The sequence below is a fragment of the Epargyreus clarus genome, unplaced genomic scaffold (assembly GCF_041222505.1).
Source record: "Epargyreus clarus isolate Ecla_fem2 unplaced genomic scaffold, WU_Ecla_fem_2.2 ptg000024l, whole genome shotgun sequence".
Classification (NCBI taxonomy): domain Eukaryota; kingdom Metazoa; phylum Arthropoda; class Insecta; order Lepidoptera; family Hesperiidae; genus Epargyreus; species Epargyreus clarus.
The window spans coordinates 5,731,977-5,753,371 of NW_027332231.1; the positions used below are offsets into that span (position 1 = coordinate 5,731,977).

Genomic DNA, 21,395 nt, shown 5'->3' on the forward strand with positions numbered 1-21,395 from the left:
TAGAGGTTTATGTATCTATTTTAAACTACACTCCCAAATGCTTAGTATTTCATGGTAACAGGAATATTGTGGTAAATGATCTATTACGATGAAAAGATTATGAATGCCTGCAGTATAAGAACTATCTAACCACTCATGTTTTTTAGTTAGGCTCGGGTTTATTTTCAAAACGAGAATGGTAGACTACAGTCAAATGAGGATTTCGACTTTGAGTGCATAACGGAAAACACACAAGCAGATTTTCCTTACATTTTCCTTCACCAATAAAGCTACTGATAATTGAATTCCACAGATAAAGAAATACGTGAGTATAATAAATTTAAATTCAATTAAGATCCGAGCTCATGACGCTGACGACAAATATTTAATAAAAAATCAATTTCCTTTACAAAAGTTCTTCTCACAGTACAAATATTATTTCAGTTAAATAATGAAGCACAGCTAACAGGCATATAATCTCAAAACTATTTATTATATGAATAGCAGGTAATAGCATCAAAGTGCAGTACAACTAGATTATTAAATTATTCACGCCGTCTGCAAGTTGTTTAAGTCACAATGCGTTACTAATCATTTATATACGCCTGTCACTGTTTAAACTATTTTCATTCAGTATAAATATTTTATTGAAATTCAAGTGAAATCTTGTCAAAATAATATTTAAATTTATCGAAAACAGATATTCTAGAAGAAATTCTGAAATTTTATCATGATTTGGTTAAAGATATAGTCATCTCACATTTTTATATGAGGTGTTATATATGCATGTGCATGTTAAATGATGAGGACAATGATTGCACACATTTTTTAATATCGCTACATTTGGCCGTCATGCGACCTGGATAGGTATATTTCTGCGAAGTCCACATATGCGGTCTGATAACACCGAGTACTTGGAATGCCTCGTGTTCAACAAAAATAAAGAAACAATGATTTAACCTAAAAAAGAACGCGCACGACCGGGCCGGTCACTAGTCGGGCATGTGAAGTAGCGTACCTACCTATACGTATTATATGTAAATTTTTGCCTTTTCATATACCGATCCAAAATTCCGACGGATCGCCGAGGCGTGACTGACTGAATAATAAAAAATAAAGGCATTCCAAGATTTCAGATGACTAAAGTTGTTAAGATTTATTTGTTTAGGATTTCCGAAGACGCGGAGGCGCAACACATACGGAATATTAAAACAATGGTCAAGTGTTTGCCTGTTACACAAAAGTGTTTGTTCTATAATTTCTGCGGCAACGTTGACCCAATTGGTTGCAGGTAATTTATTGCGTATTACGATAAATCATTGTTCTATATGCTTGAAGCTTGTATCAACAAGACCTATATGTATATTATTCTTATTTTTATTGCAGAAAAAATAAAACTTTTATTCAATATGTAATTATGATGACGATCAATCTAAAAATATCTATGAAATAAAATATGTTTTTACAAAAGTAGACTACTTTTTTTAAGGTGGTAGAACCCCCTGTGGTTCAACTCCGGCGGCACCACCGCACCTATTTCTACCTAATAACAGAAGTGTTAGGCGCTGCTGTGTTCCGGTTTGAAGGGTGTGGTAAGGGAGAGGCGTTCCAGCTTAGTCTTCAGGGGTAGCGGCGCATCTGTGGCCGACCTCAGGTAGGAATATCTAATCCTATCTGGGGTTGATTACAGATGTCCAAAGGTGGCAATAGCCACTTACCATCAGGTGGACTGCATGCTCGTCTGCTACTCCTATATAATAAAAAAAAAAACTTCTATATTTTCCCCTGTTGTGACAAGATACCTGGTCTACGGTGAAATGGATACGAGTTTCAAGTCACAGATTATCATCAGTCACAAATTAATTTATATAGGCAGATATGAATGAAAGTTATATAAATTCTAGGAATATTCAAATTGAGCATACTCTATGATTCTCTATGAGTCACTATCATAATAATTATTATATTTTGAGGGCTGCTGGGTGCGGGTTGATACTGTAAAAAGATTTGAATAGGTAAATTATGAAGGACTTTCTTATTTCTAATGCCAACATGACTAAATATAATATTGCACAAGACATCTCAAAACAAATTAAAAAATATAAGCTTACAAAAGAAGTTATAAAAAATAAATTGCAACTGTCTATCACCAAGGAAGGGAAGAGACGGTTTGTTAAGAGATTCAATTTCAATAAACCCACGTGTTGCAAGTCAACGACCGTAATCCACTTGGATTGCTTCCAAATGCCGCGCCTCGACCTTGTCACTAAGGACCTTATACATCTTCACGACGATATATTTTATGAACATATTTGAAACTTATGGTAGTCGTTATTAATATTGAGGAAGAATTTGTTCCGTTACAGATTGCTTTTTATTTTTTCCTTTGCAGATGGTATCAGGAAAAAATATCGATAATCAGTAAGGTAATATTCGAGGTTTAGAGTCGAACAACACTAGCTAGCTAGATACAACTTTGAACCAATCGAATATATATCCAATCATTCTCCTCATTAAATATTTTTCAGTTAAATTATCAATATCTTATTTATTTTATTATTTATTTGGTGGCTGTTTCGCAATCGAAAAGCATTTTATGTACATTTACAATATTTAATTTTATTCTGTCAAGAATAATGTCAAAATAATTCTTTATTTTCGTTACGAAATTTTAAAGATAAGTACTGCGGGAGAAAACGGGTATTCATCTTTCAGTAGCTGGACTCCTATGCGAGATTACAATAATAATTATGAATCGAAATAATTATGTTGATAAAAAAATAAGTTACTTTAAACTATTCAGGCAAGACAAACTACACGTCACGTAAGTCACTGTATTATTTTTGTGCCAATGATGGAATAGCATTGACCATCTGGACAATTCAAACAGCTGTGCAATAAAAAGTAGACTATAAATCAATTACGTTGACTAACGCCTAATTATTCGATCTGGAATGAATATTGTACAGTATACTTAGACTCAAAACATTTTAGAACATTCGATTTGTATTGTAGCGTCCCATTACACTAGAATGGTAGTCCTTTGTCAACAATACGTTTTCTATCTACTCGCTTATCTACGTGTAAACAAAAAATTTCAACATCGCTATTTACAATAATCTTTTTACAAACATTTCAATCTTTTGCTCTTTTCCGGTGTTTCTCACATGGTCGTATTTTGCAATACCGAATCTACAATGAGATGCAGCCACGGCGGTGTCATGGCCGATCGATTATGAAATTACTGATATGAGTCAAACTTTTATGAAGATGTCTAATACAACTTCGTCCTCCGGCCATAGATCTTGTATAACATTTATTTAATTACTTAGAAACCTGACTTTCATTGAACGTGAAAGTTTATGTTAAATTTATGTTTGCCTATTGTGATGCAGAAATTGTATTTTATCATCGGCGGTTAATGGATAGGTAACTGTCGTGTGCGTAGTCGCTACTAGTTGCGCGTCGCAGTCATACCTAAACTTATACATACATAATAAATATATTCTATATAGGTACATAATGAAAATCTAATACGGACTGGCTGACGGCCAAATAAGAAATATGACAATGAAATTTTCGATAGGTTTACTTACTGTAATATCAATAAGTACTAAAAATAATGTTTGACAATGATGAAAGGTTATTTTAAATAATGTAGCTTTGTTTAAAAATAAGGAAACCTTGCGGCTTTCAAATTCTAAAACAATTATCACAATCATTCCGTAAGGCTGTATTAATAAATAAAATCTATTGTATTTCTTATATTAAGCATCACCATTTTCACGACATAAAACAACACGATTCGTATGATGCACTTAATTACATATTTTATACACGTCATAGGATTCATTGTGGCAATAGTTGTTTTCCTGTAAGTGATATGATCATTACCGAGTCATATTTTATATAATTTCTTACGCAGACGAGCGCCTATTAGCCATTGTACCTGCCTATACCAGTCGCCGTATTATAAAATCATTTGCTCATATGTATTTGAAAGATACAATATTATTTCAAAAGTTATTAATTATCTTATTGTATCTAACCTAGCATATATATTTTTTGTTATGGGGTCTTATTGTATTGTAAAAGATATCTGCAGTTTTGTAATGAAACTTTTTAAAACAATGCGACGTGTCACTATCAAGGAACTGCAAATATAAAGGACATTTCGCATTTTTAATTCGCTCTCGTACTTTTATAATTTTAACGTCTTTCGCTTCTACGAATTATGAGAACAGTTAAACCGTGTTTGACAAGACTTTCACGCAACGGTGGATGTCTTGTAGGGAGCGATAAATATATTTTTTAGAACCGAACTTAAAAAACATATCTTAAGAGTAGAGAGCGTATACTAGAGGATGGCTTTCAAAGGTGGTGGAACAAACATGGTTCGAATATGAAGCAGTTCGTGCGTTTCGTCGTCGTCTAACTTTATGTGTAGGACGACCATCGTAATCTTCAGAAGTGGCAACGTTTCTACGATCAGCTTCAGGTAGAACTCTATATAAAATTGGTTACAGATGTTCATCCGCGGCTATCACTGCTTATAATCAGGCGGACTGCATTGACGTTTTCTACTTTAAACTTATAAAAAAACTTTCTAGGGCATTTGCGTAAAAATCGAAAAACGTTGCGTCGCGCTCGAAATCACGTTGATAACACATCCTGTCCCAAGGTCAGCCAACCGAAAGCTGTACCGAGTAAAAGTAAAGAGTTAAACATTAAAGCTAATTTCCCGCGTCAAGGACAGGTTCTCACTCGTTTTTGATTGCTCTGCAAGTAACCATCCCATTATAATTTCATCTCTTCGCGGGGCTCCAGACTCGTTTCAATATATTATTAAACCAGTGTGCTTCTTTGGTTAATTTTATCCTTTAATCTTTAATACTGTGTTATGATTAACAATTTACTTACGAATTTTGTGTTAACTTTTTAAATAAAATTCGATTCGCGTTAAGGTCGATTGAGTCATGCGTCTATTATAATCGTAATTTTATTGTCTGTTATAATTTTATTTGCTATTGAGTTAATCTACTATAACTCCGATTTATTATATTCCTCTTGAATACCTACCATAATAATTACCGCCATAGAAATTATAACGTTCTGTAATAATTCATATTTCACAATAAAATTATCGGTAGCCTTCGTGGAATCGAACGAAGAATAAAAATAATCTTAATTACGATCAATTTTCTTGTGTGTGGTAACGGCTCGTGCCTTCTGCCATTGCATAATGTCGTTCGATAGGAATAGCTTATTTCGCGCGATTTTTAATTCAGACTGTAACTTAGCGAATCAGAGGCAGTGAACTGAAAGTAGGATTTGTTTAAAATTCCATATGGCGCTTCATGAAGTAGTAAAGTCTGCGACTGACGTGGATTTGCGTTTGTGGTCGAGTTGATAGAGTTGGGCCGTTCGTAAAATTAAACATTATTATTGAAACTTAATTAATTTTAACTAATACTTCCTAACTTCGATCACTAGTTCTTATTAGTGATCGAAGCTTCCTAATGATAAAATTATGATGCATGTACTGTTCGAATTGTTAATCACAATAATTGGTATCACTAAATTATTTTTCCTCTCATTGAAATAATATATCGTATTATATCTGTATGTCATTTAAGAATTGTGTTGATAAAATATTCCGGTAGAGTCGTTTCATTTCTTATATTACTCATATCACTTAACGACAAAGTGTTAATATTATAATCGATAAAAATAAATAAAACAGAATTGCTCGACTCTGTTTTCGAAAACTTTCTACATCCGTTTTAAAACTCGTATGTCTGTCTGTAAAACCTAAGCTTCGATTGATCGTTGTGAACGCAATTCGTAATTTATAATTCGATATGTGCTTGCCCATCCCTAATGGGATCCATTAGCTGCATTACTCGTGAAGTAGGTTAAATCTCTCTGCAGTGGATCTCAAGAAGATTCACTGAATATAAATGAACGCGAAACAAAACCACGAAATAAGAACATTGACGTATAATTTATGCACAAGTGAACCTTGCTGCATTTTATGAATTTTAAGTAAACTTTAAAAAATCTGTGTTTTTAAACTATTAGCAGACACGGCGTCACTGCATTGTAATTTATTGTAACGTTAATGACAAGGAATTTTGATACCAAGGTAAGTACTTTATTAAAAGACGTGACCGTCAAAACTTGAATAAAAATAGGCAATGAAGAGCTGTATAATTCAGAGGTTACCTTGTAATTCGGATAGTTTCTTAAAACTCTTTTTAAAATTATTGTCCTCAAAAATAGACTTTAACGTAATGGAAACCATTGAACACAGTTAGTTGGGAAAAAGAGACAACATAATCTAAAAATACCTATGTATGAACACGAACACAATCTTGTGCACTTCGTTTTTTCATAGTCTTACGGTACTCGGGTGAATAAACAAGTGTTATAGTTATGAGATAGGTATCTATCGGGCTGGCCTTTGGTTGCATAGCTTTGTTCCCACGGCGCGTTCCAGGGGCACTTAGAAAAACTCCAACCGGTTTAACATCGGGATTGGATCTCCGAGACCGACTGTGGACGGGTTCTGTTCTAGAATAGTTAGTTTTGTGTGATCAGTGTTAGTTAGTTTTGTGTGATCATCTTATGCCGTGGCTTAGTCACGAAGGCTGTACTAGTTAGTAGGTACTACATATGACACTATTGTTTACTAATATTATAATGAGGTACTTCGTTTATATATCAAAGGTAATGCGAGCTATTACATCGATGTTAATAGTTCTGTCTACTTTACATAAATGTTTCAATACAATTTAATACCGCGGACTCAGCTAGTAGGAAAAAATATTAAGGATTTTTTAACTTCCACCCAGGAACACCTAATTATTTACGAAGTAAAATCATTGCTTATATTACTTCCGTGACGTCCGGAAAGTTTAAGTCAATTTCAATTATCCATCTCAACTGATGTTTAAGATGAACAGAGAATAATCGACAAACAATATAGTTTTTAACAACTCAAAAAAAAAAACAACTGATTATTAAGTTCGTTATCGTGAAAATCAGCAAAGTTACAAGCAGACTGAAATTTAACTTATTTCTATAGATAAGTTTAATTTACACATTCATAAGTAAATGGATGTACAACTGATAGTTATTGCTGAATAAATTCACATAAAATTAAACTTTAAAGACATGTAATACGTGATTGGATTTCACATACGTAATCAAAATATGTATAATGTTAACAAGATACTTAATATGAATATTTAAACGAGTCAAACATGTTCATAACGGTTCTAATAATAGCGTTTCCCGCATAAGTTGCTCGTGTACCGAGACCCTTGTTTTGTCGTTAGGTGTCTTACAAAATGTGACCAGTTCGATCTATATGGCGTTTTAACGGTGGTTACAACTACGTATTAGTTGTTCGACTGCGGAAATAACGCGTATATCTTTATTTTAGAATCCTTCTTGGTGCTATACCTATATCTGGTTGGACTCTAATCTCCATGGGCGGCAATAGTCATCAGATAAATTGCACGCTCGTTTTACTTCTTCTATATTATAACAACAAATCCGCCATAAAGCAACGACATTTGGCCTTCTGTTCGGAAGAAGATTATGCCTACATCGACGTAATAGTATAATTAACATACAAATAAACACGTGAGTCACGTGACGTCTCGTTCTAGAATGCAACACACCTGTCACAGGGTAATATGTTTATTTATTTTATCACCTGCATTTATAAAACTTGAGTAGCAAATGAGCTTGCAGTCCATCTGATGTTAAGTGGTCATTGCCGCCCATGGACATCAGTAACGAATTCAACTTCCTGCTGCCTACCTGCTGTCCTACTTGAAGCCTATTATGCTACTTCTGAGGATTAAGGTGGGTGCCTCATGAGTAAATCAGCATGCATCCACACCCTTGTACCAATACGCAAGAAATTATTCACGCTTGAAAGGGCTCTATAAAAGTTAAAGGATATCACAAAAGCGCTAAGTAATATCTATTTATTATATTATTATTGTACAAGCAGTAGTGTCTATTCAACACTTGAGCCTCTTTAAACTTAATAGGTACTCCTTAGCTACTTCGCTATTTAAAAAGGAAAAGCTAATCATTGTCTTAGTACATCCGTAAATAACTTTTATACATTACGACTCTTCAATAATCGTTAGGTATAGGTTTACTTGTCCCTGTAGTTCCGGGACTAGAATAGGGCTACGGTATCCCCTGCCTGTCGTAAGAGGCGACTAAAAGGGGGCTTCCGGGGTTGCCGGCGGCAAGAGTGGGAGCTCAAACCGTCCGTAGAGTAACCCCGAGAAGGACGGCGACATGTGTGGTCGCATGCCGTCGTAAACACTAGATGTGAGGTAGGAGCGTAAAGTGCTCCCCCCAGGGCAGAGCCCGACCGGGGTATTGCGCTTGGAGGACTCCGGTTGTGTTCCATTGGAGATCCCGGAGTTCTCCACCAAGCGCTGAGGACGGCCACCGGGGGGGTTTTAGTGAGTAAAAATCCCACATAACCCGGCGTCGCTCCCACGTCGTCGGGTACCTTTTGAAGGTTTCCCCCTCGAAAACAAAAAAAAAAAAAAAAAGGTTTATAGGTTTACTATAAATCGATGATGCTATGTCGTGTTACAACACCAGGTAGCCAACATAAAGAAGTGCATGCGTTAACTATGTCATGTCCTTATTGGCTATATGTCCTTAAAGCATACGATTGCAAAACAAGGAAAGTAGTTACAGCTACAAATGATATGTAAAAAAGTGACCAGTAGTATAGTAGATTATATGAAAAATGCTAGGTACTTAGGAGAGAAGTACATACGAGTAGTTGACGTATTAATTCCGCATATTGATAGGCCTCAAAAGTGCGTTTAGAAAGTGATTTAAACACGCGTCAATAAAATTAATCGATTTCATTAAATGCAAGCAATTATGATATCTAAGAAAATGAATTATGCCTGTTACACGGGAGTTTCTCGAATGGATATTATTATTTTGGCTAGAGTAGATTTAATAGATTTATACTACAAGAAGGTATATGGACAAATTCAATTAGTTTATTTAGTGAAATATACGACTAGTACATAATTGGAGGCATGTAGGCATATAACCATCTATGTACGTATCCAATAATGAAATTCCACAATCATTAGTTTCGTGTTGAATAATCCTATACAAAAGTACTGTTTCCTATTACGAATTTCCATTTGCAAAACGCAATGCGGTATCACCCGTTTCACATATACAGCGATAGTATGTTATAAAATAATTTACCTGATAGAGAGAAGTCGTTGTGGCGGCTCTCTGAGTCCCTGATAAGGAAAGCGCCATGCTCATTTTCGGGTAGAAGTAGCTTCTTCTCAGCTTCGATTCGTTTTATTTTGCGAAAATACCATCTGAAACAAGGAAATAATATGATTTATTAATCGTATTTTGTTAACATAAATGTATCTTATTAATTAAATATGTAAAATATGTCGGAAAAACTAAACGAAAATTAACACGGCTACTACAATTGAAACACATTTTTCGGCAAAGAAAGTTGATTTGATTAGTCTGAATATACCGAAGATTTGATACCATATAATTAAGTATAATTATAATGATCATGGGAAAATAGTGTTATTTCTAAAACAAAGACACAGTCGTCCGCGTATTTCACTCGGCGGCCAAATTTGTTAGCTACATTGTCCCAACATGACTACTGACTAAAACATCATGTACAGTGGCGAAAACATGTTAGATTACAGAAGATTAAAGCCGTTCTTCGCGATAATGCAGACCAGAAAGCGGGGCGTCGATGACTCAACTGAGGCGAATGAATAAGTATTTTGCATTCAATTCGCGTACGTTTGCCGCGACGAGAGCACAGCAGTTATTGTAGTAACCGTTTTTAACATAACAACATGTACTTACGGCATTGTAATACGCTACTTCGCTATATAAGATGTTTTTAGAACTTTCAATAACACTTAGTTTTATCATTTAGTTTTTAATCACAACGTAAGTTGCGACATATTGTTGTACGTGAATAAGGACAACTTCCGAAGTACCTACCTATAAGGGCGACTGGATAAAGATTTTTAGAATCTTAATAGCCTTTATTTATAGACTTTCGGAATAATTTCCAGCTTTCTATAAGAAACTAGGTAATAGTCAGATGACTGAACTCTACTTAAAAATAAAAACACAACAATATGCACTGTTTATTTGTTTTTAAGGGCAAACTTTATATAAAAATAGAAGGCTTTAACCTGTTAAGTGGCGTGTGCTACTTTTTAACCCGAAAAATATAGAGCTCTCGAGTAACCATTCAAAGTCGGGGAATGAATGTCAGTGGAGTGGTGCGTGGAAACAGCTGAATGGATTTTCACTCGACTTTTGCGAAAAAATACAGGATTTTACAGGAACTAAAGTTACTTTTTATTCCGAAAATATTTGGAGTTTCCAAGTTTTTGAATACGTAAGTACAGAGCATTGGGCACGTGGGTGAAAATAAACTCAGATCAAATAATTGGAATATTAAATATCCCATTGTCATTCGCGCTATATAGAAAACACAAAATGATGCAACAATTATCAATAGTACAGGATCCCTAGTATAGTTTTCATCATTTATTAATAACAAGCTGATTTTTCGTGAGTAGCTTCGTTTCGACAAGACGCCCAACATTTTTCCTTACAGCAATGTTGGTAAATGGTAGCTTGATGGGGCAGCAAGGATAAAATATGTTGACCGGACGAATTCTAAAAATTTATTAGTAACCAAATTTTTCTTTGTTAATTATCAAGATAATTATTTAAATAACGTGAAAAAATATTTGTCCTACAAAATATAAGGTTTTTATTAAGGCGTCCCCCCTCTCCAACATGTATCATAAACAAGGTCATGAAAAATAATTACTAACCAGCTGATTTTTTTTTTATTGGCTGTCTACCATTTACATAGTCTACCATGCACATTGTCCTACAAATTACATGGTATGTCATCTCGGACCTACACTTAAAAGTTGTAGTACTAATACTTAATGTAAAAATAATTAGTATCAAGCTGAGTGTTCCAGAATAGCTTCGTTTCAATGAGACGCCCAACAAATTCTCGTACGAAAGTTCTCGATTGTGGTTTATAACTAAAATAATAGGGATGAAATATGTTGATTTGACGAATCAAAAAAAAATATTACTAACCGAATTTTTTTTTATTAATTATCGAGACAATTATCTAAATAACGTGAAAAAATATTTGTCCTACAAAATATAAGGTTTTTTTTAAGGCGTCCCCCGTCTCCAACATGTATCATAAACAAGGTCATGAAAAATAATTACTAACCAGCTGATTTTTTTTTTATTAGCTGTCTAACATTTACACAGCTTACTACCCACATTGTCCTACAAATTGCGAAGTACGTTATTCCAGTCCGCCAGTTTTATAGTTTATTTATATTATATTATAGTTAAATTACAAATCTTGTAGGATTAATAAAAGTTACCCTTTTTTTTGTAGGACATTGTTTTATTTAGATAAAAATTATATTATCCTATCACGTGATACCTTTGTCCTACAGTTACTAATAAAAAAAATAATCCTGCGGAATTAACATCTTTTCAGCGTAGGTCCGAGATGACATACCATGCAATTTGTAGGACAATGTGCATGGTAGACTATGTAAATGGTAGACAGCCAATAAAAAAAAAATCAGCTGGTTAGTAATTATTTTTCATGACCTTGTTTATGATACATGTTGGAGAGGGGGGACGCCTTAATAAAAACCTTATATTTTGTAGGACAAAAATTTTTTCACGTTATTTAAATAATTATCTTGATAATTAACAAAGAAAAATTTGGTTAGTAATAAATTTTTAGAATTCGTCCGGTCAACATATTTTATCCTTGCTGCCCCATCAAGCTACCATTTACCAACATTGCTGTAAGGAAAAATGTTGGGCGTCTTGTCGAAACGAAGCTACTCACGAAAAATCAGCTTGTTAGTAATAAATGATGAAAACTATACTAGGGATCCTGTACCACAATTATTTGCATTGACACATCGCAACACAATAAGATAGAAGGCTAAATAAATATTAAAGATAAGTAAATATCAAATTACATATTAACAATAGTTTATAGAATCTTCTCGGCCCTCGCATATTTACAAAACATATTCCAAAGAGAACAAAGAAGAATATTGTATCGAATTTAAGAAAACATAAAGAGGAAACATCAAGGTCGTCTTTTAATTAATTTTGCATCGATGGAATATTTTTGCAATTAATTATATCTAAGCAATGTATAAAGTTGCACGCGGTGTTTATAAGAATACAACAATAGAGATATTATCAGGTAGATAGATATCGGAGAAGTGTCAGATCCTGAATTCAAATAACAACTAAAATAAAATGTACATCAGTTTTCTATAGAAGCAGAATGATATCATTTTAAACATAGTAGTGGAATTTTTTAATAAAATGTATTTTTATGAAATTGATGTAGAAAACGAGCATGCAGTCCACCTGATGTAAGTGGATACTGCCGCCCATGGACATCTGTAATCAACCCCAGATAAGATAAGATATTCCTCCCTGAGGTCGGCCACAGATGTGCCGCTACCCCTGAGGACTAAGCTGGAACGTCTCGGAAAAGTCTGTCTCCCTTACCACACCCTTCAAACCGGAACACAGCAGCTCCTAACACTGCTGTTGTTAGGTAGAAATAGTTGTGGCGGTGGTGCCGCCGGAGTCGAACCACGAAGGGTTCTACCACCTTCAATTAATGCCTGCAGCAAAAACTTGGGTAGCTTTATTTGAGATTGCCACAAATAGTAACGCAACCTTCAGAGATAAGCTTCAGGCGTTAATCTTTCAAAATATTTTATAGGTACCAACTGATAGTTAGATAAGTAGATTATTCATTTAATTAACCTTAGACAATTTAATTTACGATTCACTCGTTTCTTACATTTATCATAATATCTATGGTGTTCGTGACGATAAACGTGCCATCGGACTTCGATCGTACTCATAATTATCACTGTTCAATGGATTCTACGTAAAAGCAAAGCCCAGGGCTGTAATTAAAGGAACTTCCCCAACATACCGATCCTTATCGAGTACATGAAAGATGTGTCGTGTATTAATTACAGTTTCAAAATGAGAATCAGAAAATAATGTTTCGATTCATAACCAAAGTAAGAAAGAAATTCGTATTTATGACAGCCGCGATATACGATTCCAACGGTAACATACATTTTTCAAAATGAAATTGGGCGTAATATGCTTGTCAATTTTCTGGGTTATCGTTGCTCGCATATTTCTTGAAAGACACAAACAACTGCTGTCCGATATTTAAAGAAAATTATTGTATGCCATTAATTAAAAATATTAACAAGATAAGAAGTTAAAGTCAGTTTTACAACACCATCATCAAAAATCGACACCATAAAATGTTCCAGTAGTCATCACAAGTTTTGCGGAAAAGGTTACCACCAACTTTTTAATTATTAAGTTATTTCAATTCCTTGGCTTCAACCTTTAAATTTTGGAGATCTGTATTCCACCATGCTGCTCCAGTGCGGATTGGTAGATAACTATCAATCTAGTAAAGTTCAAACAAAACTGCCCTTAATATCTGACACACATGGTCGCAGATAGAAATCGGCTTTGATTATGCCATTATCACAATTGCACCATCACGATTGCAATCATGATAAAAATATTCCCGTTTCGTATGGCGCGACATGCCCAGACAAAAAAGATTAGATAGGTATTTGAAACTAATATTTTTTGTCGACATAATACCTGATGCAAGTGTTTTTTTTAAATACGTAAATGCAACCGCTAAGTCGTGTTGGAGCAGTGTGGTAGAGTCGCCCTCAATTGAGAAGGCCGTACCCAGCAGTGGAACGTAATGCAGCTAAGTAACCGTTAAAGTAGCTGTGATCAGTCACATATTTGATGTAAATCTGGTAAGAGCTTTGAGCATTAAGAACATATCATATAGGTACAACATGTACAGTTTGTATGCGCATACCTTCTACTGTAAGATACTTTGGTTGATATGTTCATATGTCAATAATCCTTTAAAAAATATATTTTATTGTGTTGTATTTTTTATCTAATTCTTTATAAAATTTACATGTTTATAATGTGGAATTACGAGTGGGTGATCTTCACATTTTGAGCAATAATATTTTAATTGTACCTAACTTTATGTTATCAAGATCTTAAATGTATTTTCACAATACAAAGCCTTACATTATATTTTTGAATAACTATGTGGAATAACGTTAATATACGCACGTAATAGTACGAAAAAAAAATAATATTATATAAGAATAATAAGTCGAAAAACAATTTGAATTAAAATAGTTGCGAATGATGTTACAACCGCTATATTTCACAAATTAGTAGGTAAGTAGGCACCTATAATTATGTTATCTTGGTAACCACGTCAAACAGAGCACGAACCGTCTGTTTTACACTATTGTATGTAAGTAACTAGCAGACGAGGATAACAATCAAGCACAATGCCGCAATATTCATAAAAATATTCCGTGAAAAGGGCGCGCGATCGACAGCTTTTATTACCCACAGGTTAGACCTCGTCACGTGCTAAGGGCGTCCTAAGGGTCATAGATAGGTTACTAGTCGTTAATGAAGGCCTTTCGCTACGCATACAGAATTTATTGACTCGTTGAAATAATGCGTACGCAAAGACGGATTCAATAACGTATCGAATCTCTTGATTACCATTTGCCGATAGATTGATATGTATCGAGTGATAAGACAGAGATGTAAAGATAAATGCAATTTCGATAATTAATCCGCTTTGTAATACAACTTATGCAGTTCACTTTGTAATTCTAATTTCAATCTCATTTAAGTTAAAAAAGGAGAACTCCATCCCTTAATTAAAACGAAACAATTCATTATCTTCAGTTAATTACTCACGACGCTAATTTATCGTCAGTACAAGCGGACGAAAATAAAACGACCGACCGATGACTAGGACTAAGTTGCGTCTATTTTTATACGCAGCCTTACAGTATAACGCGGTTATTAAACTTGTGGCGCGAGTCGATCTAAGCCAGGCATTCCCAACCTTGATCGACGAAATAGTTTTACTATCGCACGTCTATATTTATCGTACGTCTTTTATAGAAATGGAAGAAAAGGTGTTTAGAACGTAAATAGAATATCGAATACACTTTTGACTATTTCGGTTCAATTTTACTTTGACGAAAAATCGATTGAAAATATACCCTTGGGTCCTTTATTAATAATCAATCTCTACAATGTTTTGCTTACCAGAGACCGAAATTTGACAATCCTGCCATCTACACAATTTTGTTTTTTTTACGTTTACGTTTTTTTTATCCAAAAATGGGTGTAAAGGATCTGCATTTTAGATAGAATTTATGACAACGCTATAATATACATGAGAATTTAAAAAATCTAAAAGCAATTTAACATTTAAATCAAAAACCTATGATTTATTCGTAAAAATGACAATATTTTTTTAAATATACATACTATACGAATACATATCATTTCCTATTGTTAGATGATTCCAGAATACGTCATTTCCTATAATATAATAGGAAATGACGCCGATCTTTCGACGTTCTCGTGGTCCACGAGATCAGAGTAGCTTTTACGGAGCGCGCGGGCGACGTTAGATCGACCTTGACCCGCATATAGTTTAAGAGAAATCGTCACCTCGATCTTATTAATCCTAACCTCACGCTATGCATTATCGGTTTTAAACAATTATACCAACCTAACCTCAACTAAGAATCAATGTTAAATGATATACGGGTGCAACCTCTACAACGACTGATATATTATAATCGTTTATAATAAAATAAAAGTTTCAGCCTGATAAAATAACTTACATAATGTTTTTGATTATGTTGAATATTTTATCTATCATGTATTTACGTTTATAAGAGAGGGTTCTACTCAAATTCGAGTCAAATTATTTAAAATTGACATTAAATGAATGCGAAATTTCTGGGTCATATTAAAATTTTATCACAATTTTGAAAATGATATTGCGTACGTTTAAATCCGATAGAATAAAAGCAACACAAATATATAAAAAAAATGTATTTTATAACAAACAGACCACGTGATTATTGAGAATATTTCGAAAAAAAAACGGAGGCAAAAGCGAAAGTTGGTAGAAGAAAGTTAGTATTGCATATGAAACTTGAATTTCGGTTATCTCCACGCACTGTATGGATAGAAGGAAATACTACTGATATTTACGTAATCTGAGGAAATAAAGCTTTATATTTTATAAACGTAACCGCAATGATAATCGTCATATTTACAATATTACTTAGCTTATTATAGCTTGTTAATCACGGTTTCGACGTCTATGAAAATATTAAATAATGACGACCAAGAATGAAATCGCCAATAAAATGGTGGCGACTGAATTATGTAAATGTTGTAACGTAACGATTATATATTTTTGCATCTATGTAGTATCTACCTGCCTACGCATTTACAGAAGCCTTATATAACCAAATAAATGAAGGTGGTAGAATCTGAAGGTGGTAGAACCTTTTGTCTTTCGACTCCGGCGGCACCACAGCAGCAGTGTTAGGCTCTGCTGTGTTCCGTTTTGAAGGGTGTGGTAAGGGAGACAGACTTTTCCGAGGCGTTCCAGCTTAGTCCTCAAGGGTAGCGGCGCATCTGTGGCCGACCTCAGGTAGGAATATCTAATCCTATCTGGGTTGATTACAGATGTCCATGGGCGGCAGTAGCCACTTACCATCAGGTGGACTGTATGCTCGTCTGCTACTCCTATATTATTATTATAAAAAGAAATGCCATTATTTAAATTCAAGTATGTTTTGTTTTTCAGATCTACTTTTAATCTAAGTTGCCAAAGATAGCTAATCGATCTCAGTTGCCAAAGATTTTAAATGAAAAACCTAATCAAATAGTCTACGATGACTAAGTGGCAACAGTATAGTTTATTAACTCGTTTGCAGTTATATTTACTCTACATGTTTCAATTGGGAGACATTGGAAAGTTCAAATATTAATGCGCAAATATGACTTGGCTTCATTGTCTAGAAAATGTTGAGTAAAAGTGTTAAGACTTAGAGGCAATATTCGTTATAACAAGTATTGAACGAAGACAACTATTCGTGACCTACTTGTGGATTTGTAAAAGTAATGGGAATAAATTTGCAATTATTAATGTTCAGTAGTTAACAGAATACAAAGTTGTTTAGTTTATATACCCGCTTTATACGGCAGTATGACTTAAGAACATCTAATAGATACTATCTGTCATATTAAAAGCTGTCGCTTAAAGTTATGTTTTAATTAATTTACATTCTTCCGCTCGCGGCACTATGCGTTTATCTTATTTTATACTTTGCACCTTTCATCATTTTTGCAGTCAATTAGTGTACAGCGTTCAATATTATTTTTATTTAGTTTTCAGTAATTACAACTTAGGTATGTAATATTTTGCTCTTAACTTTTTGTTTTCCAACTTTTAACTTGTGCAGACTCTTAAATGACAAGTTTTAAGGCCGACCATTGTTCTCTTTACATAGGTATATGCGTAGGTTAGTTATATACATTATATATTTTACTTTTTATTAAAAACTGCATTAAGCATATGCAATTGACATATTTTTACTAAATGCAAACCAAAATAATATTTAAGCAATCAGGATAATTACATAAAACAGACAAATCCTACAATAGAACTTATGTGTAAAATTAATAGTACAAGATTCCAAGCAACACGAATTCGACGTACAAGCCTTTCGTAATACAGTAACGTGTAAATTCAAACGTTACATTACTGAGAAGCGAATAAAGCGCTTTATGGACATGGTCCAAGCTAATAAAAGTGCAATTCTAGTAGAGATAAGAGTTTTTAATTGATTTCCGTGATCTAAACACACGATAGGTATTTTATATTTAGTTAACGGGTGAAGTGGCGATCGTTGAACTTCGCGTGTCGATGCTGCTTCTATTTTTTTGCTAAGCCAGTCCAACCTGGCCCCAGGTTGCTCGCTAGATGGGTAATCTAATTATAGGACCGCCCTTAGAGATGTGCGAAACGATTGATTCATTCGAATGATTGTTCGTCTATTCGATTGATTTACCTGCCTACGTGTAATATTGCCCATGTTCATTCCTTATAAATGTAGTAATATTTCAGTCCTTATCTGAATATTATTATTAAATTTAAAATTACTAAAATAAGGCAAAAGCAATTAATGATTGTTAAATATAGATTTGTAAGTAATTATTCAAATGCTATGCGGTTACATATGAGTATTGACGATTGCATTCGATACACTTTTGGCAAAACTATTCGACAAATCCAAATAATAATTCGATTAAGCAAATGATGTCAGTGTAAGCAGCCATCTCTAGTCTTGTCTTGTGTGATGGACAAGTGTGTAAGATCGCGTCTGAGGCATCAAGACTAGTTTTTAGTTCATCGCTAGATACTGTTACTAAGCTTAACACATGTCGCATATAATTTGCAGTTTCATCGCACTTGCACATTGCGTTATAGGCATTTGCCAAGACGCAGTCTGAATATCATGTTGAACGCAACGTGTCACAGTAGCTATAGGTGTGTTTAAGTCCACGTGATGTTAATTCAATGGGTTATAATGATTAGTTCTAGTAATTATTCGATAAACGTAATGGAAATTGGATTGAGCTCCGCGATGGTTTTAGAATTGCATTGTGTGTTTGTAGACTGTAGACGCCGTGGGAGAAAATTTGTCACGTCGATATCACTTGCCTGTATCGAACCCTTCAGAGACCACGTTTTTACAGAGTGGAGGTCCAGCCACGTAAACATCCTTGCACGGCATTTAAAGTTTACATAGAAACACTACACATTATTATTGTAAAAGTTAACTACATTACTCCATAGATTTGTATTAATTAACGTTTTTACACATTGTAGTTAATTGTTTAATTATGTTTTCCTATTAATCTTTATGCCTTTCATTATCCTCACAACGAACATTATTATAAATTACCTCCGCTTAATCACGTTGAAATTAATATTTGGTGAAAAGAATATTTTTAAAACATTAGCTGTTATAATAAATCCAAGGTGTACGTAAAATGATGCCAATAATTCTTTCTTGTGACAAGATAAACATCATATAGCATGTTACCCGAGACATTGAGCTGAACTTCAAAATGAAATATAACGTAAAGAGGTGATTCTTTTGTACGGAGATGCATGAACCAAAAACCCCATTAAAGATAATAAAGTAAACGGTATATTCGCAAGCAATATGGGTTTGTCCGTTACTTATTCAGACAAGTGACAGATAAGGATAACAGACGCATATTGAGACATAGATTGAATTTTCAATAAGGACTTCCCAACAGCTTACTACTGAGTATAACTTATACACATACTATAACGACATAGTTAAATATTCATACATACAACATACTGAGAATAACTTATACACATACTATAACGACATAGTTAAATATTCAAGGATTTGCATTACGCACATTATGCAAGAAGCCTTCAGATCGTAAACAAACAAAATTGAAACGTCGCTGACTAATTTCACAGCATTTGTCAAATTGACAAGCTATACATCTAACGACCGACTGAACATTTCCGTTATTTGTTCATTTTAAGAATTATGTGACTAACATAATATTGTTAGAATGTCTTGTAATATAAAAATCACATGTCTGTCAAATACCTGTCAACCCATTTTATTGCAATTTATAGGAGAGGAAACTTTTGGTCCCGATAATCCCTATCTAATGGAATAAAACTATGATTTTCATTGTATAAAAGATTTGTTTGCTTTGTTTTTGCTAGAAAAAAGTTACATTTTAGTTAAAAATATTACAGATAACTCGTGCCTTAATTGCAGCTCATAGTCGCCAAGTGTCGTGTACACTTGCCAAATGTTTACCATCCAAAACAATTTTTATTTCTTAACATGGCGTAACTAAAAATATGAATCGAAAAAAGTTGTGAAATGTGGAAATTGATGTATGTTTATCATTACACGATGGATATAGAGCTTAATCCGATTACGTATTTAAGAAAACGAAATCTTTTTTGGAATATACTACATTTTTTTTTTATATAATATAAGAGTAGCAGACGAGCATGCAGTCCACCTGATGGTAAGTGGCTACTGCCGCCCATGGACATCTGTAATCAACCCCAGATAGGATTAGATATTCCTACCTGAGGTCGGCCACAGATGCGCCGCTACCCCTGAGGACTAAGCTGGAACGCCTCGGAAAAGTCTGTCTCCCTTACCACACCCTTTAAACCGGAACACAGCAGCGCTTAACACTGCTGTTATTAGGTAGAAATAGGTGTGGCGGTGGTGCCGCCGGAGTCGAACCACAAAGGGTTCTACCACCTTCATTTTCTAATGAAATTATTGTTTATCGACAACATTGCGAAAATTTTCCTGCCATTATTTCTGACTTACAAACAAATACGCTCGTAGTTATATTAGGCAGTCTACTAGCAACACAATTGCAATTATTTATTATTAGCAAATTACAATGAGTCGTAAAAAATTACTACCTCTTGTTGATCGATTAAGGGCATGATGCGAAAAACTAACTCGCCATCTATTGCTGCGAATTATTTATTGATCGAAGGCGAAAATATTAATTGCGCGATGTCTCGCTCATTACCATATAAATTATCTCATTAAGGCTGTGACGCATAAAATCTATATCTTTATAATAAATTGAAATTAATTTGCTTGTTCGAATTTGGAAATAATAATCTTCTTAAAGTTGGGAATATTTTTGTCTATGATACCAAAATATTTTTTTGTGTCTGTATCTTGAGTAGTCTTATAGATAACATATAACAGAAAACAGTAGGTACATATTGTTTTTAACATTAAACACGTGATACGATAACTCGAGCAAAGCCACATGAAGAAGTTAATACGTACGTATCATAATTATGATGACGAATAACATTGTTGTCATTTGATACGATTTTGATTACTTAAGTAGATCGATCGCTTGTTACAATCACTAATCATTCGTTGGAACAATTTTACCTATTAGGTATCATTAAAATGTTTTTAAAAAGATGGTTCTTTAATGACTTAAATATCTATGAGAAATTCTTACATCGATACGCTATCGGTGTGAGGGCCAAATTGTGAGAGTAGAGTTTAAGCTGATATAATAATGTAAATTGTTTTAAATTTTATATCATTCAGTTATCATCGATCCATTTAAGTACCTTACGTTTAACAGAAATAATACGTTTTGATAAGCTATTAAATACCAAATAAGATTTTACGAATATTTGCATTGAATGACTGTGAAGTTAGGGTTATTTAAACCTTCCCATTTATTAGGCCACTCGATATGAAACAGTCTAAAGAGAGTTATAGTAC

The 21,395-nt window shown here is 34.0% G+C and overlaps 1 protein-coding gene across 2 annotated transcripts in view; it reads right to left on the bottom strand.

The window, feature by feature from the left end:
* The window catches only part of Src42A (Tyrosine-protein kinase Src42A), an 82,043-nt gene that overhangs the window by 20,122 nt on the left and 40,526 nt on the right, over positions 1-21,395 (bottom strand). For both annotated transcript variants that reach the window (XM_073086803.1, XM_073086802.1), the window contains exon 2: positions 9,253-9,374. In XM_073086803.1, coding sequence (XP_072942904.1) covers positions 9,253-9,374 — 122 coding nt within the window. The remainder of the gene's footprint in view (positions 1-9,252; positions 9,375-21,395) is intronic.